Here is a 10,013-nt window from a genome sequence, read left to right as displayed (position 1 = left end):
TTGGCCGACAAAAATCTACGAAAGTGGTGGCTGGAGTTGACCAGTGATGCCTGCAGGAGGTGGTGGTCGATGGTGGCATAGAAAGTGGTAGCTAGAGTTGGTTAGTGATAGTCGCACAAAAGTGGTGGCCAAGTAGGCCAGCAGTGGTCGCCGAAGGTTGTGGCCAGAGTGGCCACCAGCGATGGTATCCGGAGTTGACCAAAGGTGGCCACTATTGGTGGTTGCAAAAAAATGGTCGTCAATGGTAGCCGCTGGAGTAGGTTGTCAATGGTGGTTGTCGAAGGTTGCTTGTGGAGGGTAGTGATATCCACAACATTATGGAAAGTGAGGAAGTTGAGAGAGATTAACCATTAAATACTCAAAATTCATTTTTCTAAAAGTCAGTTTCAAGCGTTTATTCTAAACAAACTTATTTTATAAACTAATTTTTTAAAATTTATTTTAAGTGATTGTCAAACACTTTACCTTTTTTCTGAAATAACTTAATTATTAAATTAAACATTTGAAAATATATTTCGAACACATTCTTAATCCTTCATGAAGGGTAGGTCGTGACTTTAAAAATCCTAGTTTATGATTGTGGCTCAATCAATTGTGGTTGTTCACAATAAGGATTTTGCACGACAATCATTTATAATAAAAAAGGTTGGCATATTATTGTATTAAATGATCATTTTATTAACATATTTATATAAACGACAATCTCGCGTATGTTAGTATATGCTAACATATATAACTCAATCGGCCCATCAACAAAATACATTTATTCTAAATTTGGCATGTCAAAATGGAAATATATATATATATTAACTTTTTGTTAATGAAAATTTAGAATTATTTTCTAATATAAAAAAACTAAGATCACTATATATCAATGATAAACATCTATCAGTGTCATGTCAATGATAGATATGGATATATGTTTGTTAGTATCTATAATTGATAAATAATGACATTTTGTTATATTTAAAAATATTTTCTAACAGTTTTTTCATTTAAAATAATTACTTTAAAATTTATCGAATATTTTTAACAAAACTACCTATTAATTGGATAAAATTAAGAACGTTAAAAAACACTTTTAGTCTCTAAACATTCATGAAAGTAACAATTTAGTTCCTTAACTTTAGTTTATAAGGATTTAGTCACTTTAACTTTCGATTTTCAACCAATTAAGAATCTTATAAGATTAACAACCAAAAGTGAAATTGCCTAAAATAGGACAATAGACTAATCAAAATAACAACAATGAACCATTTCAATGAAACTCACTCACTTCCACAAGATCCAAGCAAAATCCAAAAGGGGGAAAAAGACAAAAAGTTTCCAACCTTTCATACATTAATTAATTATCACAAAGTCAAACACACCTTTCATACAATTTCATTTCACTACTTCCCCTTTTCTTTACACAGATCTTCAAATCTCCTAAAATAACACAGTTATTTCCCCCATAAACTGGTTAAAGTAATTTGACAAAATTTCAATTATTCCAACAAAATCAGATAAGTAAGCAGTTTTCTTTCTTTCTAGCTGTTCCCCCATTTACAAATCCATCTTTTTTTTTTTTTTTTTCCCGTCTTTCTTTGGTAAAAATTGAGGTAAGAACACCATTATTTGTCACCATTCACCATTTGGATGATTTGCATTTGGTAGATATTTTGTTTCCATCAAGGTAAGGTCCAAAAGTCTTCATTACCTCTTCATAAGTTGGTCTCTTGTAGTCCACAGCCTGAAAAAGAAGAGGGAAAAAAAGAACTTCAATTACATGTTACTATATTTGTATCTAAGTTTAAATTGTCACTCTCTATATTTTAGCTTTGTATATTCCAAAATCTCCATTTGACAGGAACGATATTAGTAAGGGTATAGTAGTAAAGTAATTAGTTAGGAGAGTTGGTAATGGAATTTGGTTATAAATAGAGATAAGGAGAATACGAAGATAGACAATATTTTGGTGAGTGATTTAGGACTTAAGGATGATCATAAGAGGGAAGGGTCCAAGTACCTTGAATAACTTGGTACTCCAGGCGAATTTGATCGAAGGGAATAAAAAAAGAAAAAAAAAGAGAGGGAAAAATAAGTAAATAAAAATGACGTAGAAGAGCCCAGATTATCTTGTATTTTGGTTATTGTTTATATTGAAATATATTCAGGTTCTATTACGATTTTGATCTTTAAACTTTTTTGAAATCGTAATCAAATGAGTGTCTTAATAGACCTGTTCAACAACTTCTGCAGGGTTTGCCCATTTCCACTCTGCAAATTCAACGTCGGCTTCATCGTTGTCCAAGTTAATCTCACTGTCGTCTTTTGTCAATCTCATAAGAAACCTGTCATAAGTTCCAAAATGCAGCCAAGAACAGGAAACATGTATATAAGCTTCATTTCTTTGCATCAATCCTGTCTAATTTTAGTTTCAACTACAATGAAAAAAGACAGAAAGACAGACCATTTTTGTGCCTGCCCGTGCCATTGCCCACCCCAGAGACGACTGACTTTGGTCTTCACAGCAGGAGGAAAGTCGTAAGTCAACCATTTGGGTACCTGTTAACCGAAAACAATGCAAATTCTTGAATTTATTTCAGTAACATTGTTAAGGTAACTTTGAAAATGATGTAGAGAAATGGTCGGTTTAGTTATATTTCTTCACGAAAGGCATAAAAAACAAATCACCAAACAAAGTAGTACCTCGGCAACAATCTCAGCAGACACTATTCCAGTTTCCTTTCTCAGTTCCCTAACAGCTGCTAACTTTGGGTCTTCACCATCTTCAATCTCTCCCTAAGACAAATGAATTATTGAACAAAACAGCCAACTCGATCTAACTGAAGATTTGTAGTATTCGTTTTCTAAAAGAATTCTAGCAAAGAAAGCTATTTTGGAATTAAAGGATTTAGCTAATGAATGATGGATAAGTTTGGAACTTTGTAGTGTCATCCAAGCAAAATTCATCTTTGCAATTTCAAACTTTTCTAGAAACAATAATGAGAAGCGAGAGGATACAGATCCATAACACTCAATGCCATTACACCATGTCGTTATATCGATGCAACCACTGTTCTTTAGAACCACAATAACGGTCTTGGATCTTGATGGTATTCGAGATGTTGATTCGAAACTTTTCTGTTTATTTGAACAACATATCCAAAATCGGCTATGACATAAAAGTTATATAGCTTCCCTCCTTCATCATGAACCAACTTAATAGTGATTCGAATTCAAATGGTTAACCATTTGATCCGTCGAAATCAAAAGGGCAGATAATTCATTACAGCTCACAAGTTCACAACTAACCAATCTCCAAAATTCATATAATTGAACATAATTTAAGCAAATAAACAGACCAACGACATCTTCCCATGAACAAAAACTGACCCATTTAGAGATTTTGATCAATGAAACAAAGTTCCAAAATGAAGCAGAGAAATAAGAACAGAGGAAATTTCAAAATCACCTGAGGCATCTGCCATGCTCCCGGAACATTCAATCTAGAAGCCACAAAAACCTGCATAAAAAATCTAATTAGATTGCAATCTTTTATCGTCCACATAATTTCCCAACAAAAGAACTCCCAAAACAGAATAAAACCATGTTTCGGAATCATTCTAAAATCACTTCCGTCATTTCGAGAATTACTCCGAAGATGCTTTTAATGATTTGAAATCAATTTTAATACTAGAAGTGATTAAAAGAGTGTTTCAAAAGTGATTTTAGACCTGCCAAAAGTGATTTTAGCAGTTCTAGAATCACTCCCAAATATGTACTAAACTACAACACTTCTTTCAAATCCTCAAATTTTAACAAACACTCAACATCAACATAGCTCAACTCTCACAATTACAACATTACATAGAAAAACAAATAAAACCCAGAAAAGGAAAACAACCCCATGTAAGTAGATCTAACAGAGAAATGGGCAATCAATTCATCAGTAATTCTTCAAGATCATTAAAGAAAAGAAAACAAAAGGAATACCCATCTGACCAAAAACCATATAAAGGGAGAATATCTGGTAGTGATGATGTTTGAGGAAGAAATTGTATAAAGAAGAAGATTGGAAAACCTGATTGTCAGAGTTGATGAGACAAACGCCAACGTTGGGGCGGTAACCAGAAGGAAGAGAATCCATGATTAGGGCGTTTGTTTGTGTTTTTAAGAAATGGGATTTGGGAATTTGGGGTTTTCAAAAATTTAAAGAAGTCAGAGTTTTGAGAGAGACAGAAGAAAGAGAGAGAGTTTTGAGAGTGGGAATATGAACAACGCTGACTACAACGAAAAAGAGAGGGCAGAGATTTTTATGGTGCAGGCGGAGGCCACAGGTTTTTTTTTTCCTTTTTTTTTTTTAACACTCTCTCCCTTTTTCCTTTTAATACTATCCATTTGTTGGGTAATTTTACCCTGTGTTCATTCACACCAATTCAAAAAACTTACAAAGTTCAAATGCTTGAACTCAAGGTCCATCTCTGTATAGTTTGAAGAAACATTTTGCACACCTTTTCCATTTGTATTTATTGCGAAAGTCTTATATTGGTTAGGTAAAGAAATGGTTATGAGTTTATAGTAAGGAGTATTTTTGTGTAATACCAAGAGGAAAACTATGAGAATTAATATTAAAATGGACAAATTCATATAATTATGAAGATATGTAGATTGGAGGGTAGTTGTCCATAATAAGTAGTATCAAAATCATGTCGATATCCTTGAGTGCCAAACGAAGAAGTGGTAACTGGTGAGAGCCCCAAAAGATGTAGTCATGGTGGAGATCGGGGTTGAGCTATATTGGACCGTTGATGATGATTGTTTGAAAGAGAATCGGTAATGTTTTATTCTTGGGGAAGATTATTGGAAATGCAACAAAAGTTCTACAATGACTAAATAAGGAAAAGATCATGGACATACAAGTGAGAACAACTATCTCCAATCATATTAGGCATTTTTAAGGTGAAACTAAAAGTCATTAGGGTTCATGCTCAAAGTGAACAATATTACACTATTTTGAAAATATGTCATAAGATTCCTAAACTTCCATAACTGTCTTAATTTATATCCTTTATTACATTCTATTTATATAAATGTGAAGGAACCCTTGTGAGGGGATCATTGAGCGGAAGCGGATCATCCCAAACCCCATTTTTTACAAAATTACAAATTTACAAAAGAAAAAAGAATTATGCATTTACATTATAAACATACAACATGCTAATTACAACAATAAAACATATAGGGTTTAGAAAACTTTTACCTTTGGAAACGTTCTTCAAACAAAATCCCAAAACCGGATAGGGCACGACCACAAGATGACCTCAGTATTCTCTGGTGAGAATCCAGGAGTTTGTGGTGCTCTGGTGAATTTGGTGAAGGAAGGGAGATTGAATAATTAGAGAGGAGGAGAAGGGAGGATGCAGAAAAACACACACTGTGCTACTGTGAATAATCCAGGTAGAAGATGAAACCCGTCTCTCTGACCACCACCCACCAACGTGATGTGGAGAGAATTAAAGGGAGAGAAGTTATTTCCCTTTCTTTAATTTAATTTAAAATAAAATTAATTAAAATAATTTTAATAAATTAAAATAATGTGTCATATATATATATATACATATATATATATATATATAATAACTAATTTATTATACATATATACATAACTATATGTTATATCATATATAACATATAACCAATAGTTTTTAATATTGTATCATATACAATATAACCTATAATTATTCTCTCATAAATGACATTTAATATAAATCACATTTATGTTAGATTTAATAACATGAATCCAATTCACATAATTAATATTTGAATCATATTCAAATATTTATTTCTTCTCAAATAAACTTTATATTATAATGTATCCAATACATTATAAGAATTATATCATATACAATTAATTTAACTTAATTATCATATATAATTAATTCACTCAATTAATTTGAACAATTCAAATGAATCCAAAACTGATTCTTATTAATTGCTATTGAGTTACCAAGGGTACCTCATGGACTTGTAGCTTGAAGTTCCAACGGTACATGAATAATTAATTAATTTTTTTAATTAAACTATTTGTCATCCGTTAACTGTCGAACATTCCACTAAAGACCAACGGCTGCACTCTTTACAAATGTATTTCTGTGTCCATTGGATATAACCAATCAACAGTACAACAACCCTTCACAAATTGCTCGTAAGTACAGTTGAGCTAAAATTATCATTTTGCCCCTGTAGTTACATCTAACTTCTTAAGTATCACTGATTCCTCTAATGGACAATAGATCATAGTCCAACTATGATTAAACCTCTTTTGGACCAGGAGAGGGTGTGGCATCACATTGTTCAAGCCTCGGACTCAACCTTTTAGGGAGCAATTTATCTACTTGCCCCGACATTGGGGAAGGAGTGAATTCCTTATTGTGTAGTTGTGTTTCCAGTTTTCCAATCAGACGAATCCCCAAAATGGTAGGCTCATTGAGTCGACAAATTAGCCACTCTCACCCATACAAATCAAAGGACTGTCCTCATAGGAAGGAGTTCACAACTCACTCAGGAATCAGGTCATGTTACATATGGTCATCTTGGTGAAATGTAAGTCTCTATTATGAACGATGTTATATAATGAGACTAAACATTTCGTGGTTCGATCTTATTTCTCATTTGTATAGAATATCCCCGCTCACATGTTTTCATATGATCAAGATCAGATCATTTGTAGTATTTTACAACAATTGTGACATTTACAAAGTGGGTCATCCTCGTAGTGTCACTAAGATAAGGCATCTAGCCTTATTCATCTACTACAGATCATTTAGGTTATCACTTAAACATGATCCACCCATATGTCTCTACATACATGTTTAAGCTACAAGATAATCTTGGATGTTAGTTTATTGGTTTGTGGTTAATACAACTAATTTTAAAATAAAACATCATATATTTTATTACACAAACAAAATGTTTATACATTACAATGACAAACCATGGGACCATACGAGATTTAGGGTATCAACCCCAACAAAATGTACTGTGAGATTTAGTGCATATTTGAGAGTGATTTTGAAATGGTTAAGATTACTTTTATCATGTTTAAAATCAAAATATATTTATAACATTCATTCCTAATCAATTCAATCTTTAACTTTTACACTTTTAGTTGCATTTTTTGTACTATTAAAATTAAATTTTGAATTATTAAAAGTTGTTTTTGAGTGATTTTAACCATTTTAGAATTCGTCTCAAACATGTTAGTGTTGTTTTATCAATAAAACTATTAAAGTTTTATAAGTATCAATGATAGATACTGATAGACAATATAGAAAGATATCTATCAATGTCTATTATTGTCAGATATTATTCCTGTTTTTGTTTTGTATATATATATATTTTATTATTATAAAAATAGTAGTTACTGTCCACTTAAGATTTCATTATTATATGTACAAATGCTGCCTCCATAAATTAATAGAGTCTGACTAGCATTATATATTAAAATTATAACGAATTGGTTTCCCCCATTTAGAGAATTGCATTAATGTTTCAATGTGATGCGGTTGCCACTATATATAATAGCATAATAAAAATGAAATTCCACTCAAATTTATCAAAAAGGCAATCCAACTCAATCCCATCCATCTCCCCCTCCCTCTTCTTTTAAATTATTATTGCCCTAATTTCACAATAGGCATCTACATTATATATATGGTAGGATAACAATAGATGTACTTAGAAATATATAACTTTTCTTTTACGTGTGTGCGTGTGCGTGCGTGTCAGCTCCTTTTCATTTCATCTCCCTCTCTTAGTCTCTATCAAGTCTCACGATTCCTCATCTCCCTCTGCCCTTTGTCTCCCTCTCTGAGGTCAGCTAGTCGTCTTCATCTTCCTTCGTTCGACTTTTTCTTTGACAGTTTTCCTCTTTGTTTCTCATCTTTGCATATATGTGGTTCGATTAGGTTCGGTTTTCACATAAAAGAATTTAAAATTTTTTATTTGGTTCAGTTTGACCACTAAACCGAATCGAACGTCAAATTGAATTTAACCGAATCATGACCAACCCTATTTGAGCTAAAACTCACTTTGGTGTGCTTAAAAATATATTTACAATAGGCCTTTTAATATTGTTAATGTGTTTCTTTCCCGATATATACTTTGATATGTTTAGTTTACTAAGTTATTAAAAAATAGGCTTTTAATTATAAAAATGCTTAAATCAACACAACCAACAAATACTTTGAAACATAAATATTTAATGCCTTTTCTAACTATTTCCTAATAATAATTTTAGAGTAATAATTAGATACAGCCTAAGCTGCACCTATCAGTTGTGTTCTCCACTTCTCTACCACACAAAAAAGGAATTAGAAAAGTTATTTTTTATAGACTAAAAATGTCACGTGATAGAATTTTATTGGAAAATACTTAGGATGCACCAAAATAGGTACATCTTAGGGAACAACCAAGTTTTTCTCATAATTTTATGAGTGGTTATCAAATAGAATCACACTCCTCTTATTTAAGTTTTAATATTTGATTAAGGGGAGGAAAACAAGCAAATTTTGGATATATTAAATTTTTGTTATTTTCATCAACATTTCCATATATTTTCATGGCTAAAGACGGACACTAGAATCACCCTCATGTCATATGTAATGTTATATTCATAAAGTCAAAAGTAAAAATCGAGCAAAATCAGGATATATTTAATTCTATCAACATATTGCTATTTTCATCAATATTTCCATATGTCCACCACTAAGGACCGACATTAGAACTGTCTATCTCTCGTTTATAACGTAATGTTGATAAAGCGGAAAAAAACATACCCAACATACATTGAATTTTATCAAAATATTGCCATTTTCATCAACGTTTCCATGTATATGTGTTCACAATCCAAGGTCGACATTAGAGATATGTCAATGTTATTAATACATCATAAAAAAATATCTACAAAAATATAATTAACGTGAGCATAATATTAATAACAAGAATCTTTTCAATTCCCAAAAGGAAAAGTAAAATGTTTATAGTTATTGTTAGTAGAAAAGTTGTTCAAGAGAACTCAGATGACCTTCATGTAGTACCTATGGTAAATTTATATTTTGAAAAAGATGTAACATACCAAACAATCAAAATTACCACTGATGTGGTATTTGCCAGAGACACTGATGTTTAAATTGGTTTTTACCACAAGGGTCTGAGTAAGCTTTTGGGGAAAAATATAAACAACTTGATTTAGGAGTTATCATATACCATATACAGAGAGATTAAACCTAAGATTTTTCATAAGTCTTTTTCAGCTTGGATTTAGGAAGGCAAAAATCAGGCTAACCAAAGAGGATGAAAGAATTAAGAGGCCCTATGAACACTTGGGGTTGACCTCTGCCTTAGAATAGCCTCTTTTCTTGGACTTTTTGAAAATCTTGTTTGTGCCTCTCGAGCCTGTCCCCTGCACGTTCATGTTGGATAGATATTAACTATATACTTGTTCCAGTTCTATTATTAGGATTATTTCCTTTTCTAGACTTTCATATTAGGACCAAAATTACTCATAACAATTCTTCTTATGAATTTCTTCGACATTTATAATATATTTCTATAGAATGGAGATCTCGACTTTTTTCGAGAAAAACCAATAAAAAAGAGAGATGGAGGAGAAAAAGATGACACGAATGATGACATGGCGATGAAGTGGAATTGAGGAGAGGGAATAAAATGGAAAATAAGGAGAGATGGAGAGGATAAAAAGTAGTTAAGGGCGTAAGATAGCAAGAAGTACTTTTAGTCAATGAGTGAGGTGGGACAGATGTTTTGAGAAAAGGACAGAGGAAAAGCAGAAGCTAGTGGGACAAGAACTCCGTTGACTTTTTTCCCTCGTTACTAAGACAGAGAAAAAAAAAGCATCTTTTCTTCTCTTTCACCTTTTTGCCTTTCTTTTTTCTTTTCTTATTTCTTTCTGTTTTAATTACACATAAGGTCAAGAAGATTAATATCCAAATTTGATTCAAATCCTT

The 10,013-nt window shown here is 32.0% G+C and overlaps 1 protein-coding gene across 1 annotated transcript; it reads right to left on the bottom strand.

The window, feature by feature from the left end:
• Positions 1-1,312: 1,312 nt before the first annotated feature.
• Positions 1,313-4,311, bottom strand: LOC120080883 (nudix hydrolase 25). The gene is made up of 6 exons (XM_039035551.1): positions 4,067-4,311; positions 3,458-3,508; positions 2,692-2,784; positions 2,453-2,547; positions 2,222-2,333; positions 1,313-1,732 (listed from the first exon to the last, which is right to left on the bottom strand). Exons 1-6 carry the CDS (start codon positions 4,130-4,132, stop codon positions 1,628-1,630), a joined length of 522 nt encoding a protein of 173 aa, XP_038891479.1. The 5' UTR covers positions 4,133-4,311; the 3' UTR covers positions 1,313-1,627.
• Between the last annotated feature and the right edge of the window lie 5,702 nt (positions 4,312-10,013).

This window comes from Benincasa hispida, chromosome 7 (assembly GCF_009727055.1).
Source record: "Benincasa hispida cultivar B227 chromosome 7, ASM972705v1, whole genome shotgun sequence".
NCBI lineage: Eukaryota > Viridiplantae > Streptophyta > Magnoliopsida > Cucurbitales > Cucurbitaceae > Benincasa > Benincasa hispida.
Note: the sequence above shows the minus strand (reverse complement) of the source record. Positions and strands in the feature narration are given on the sequence as shown.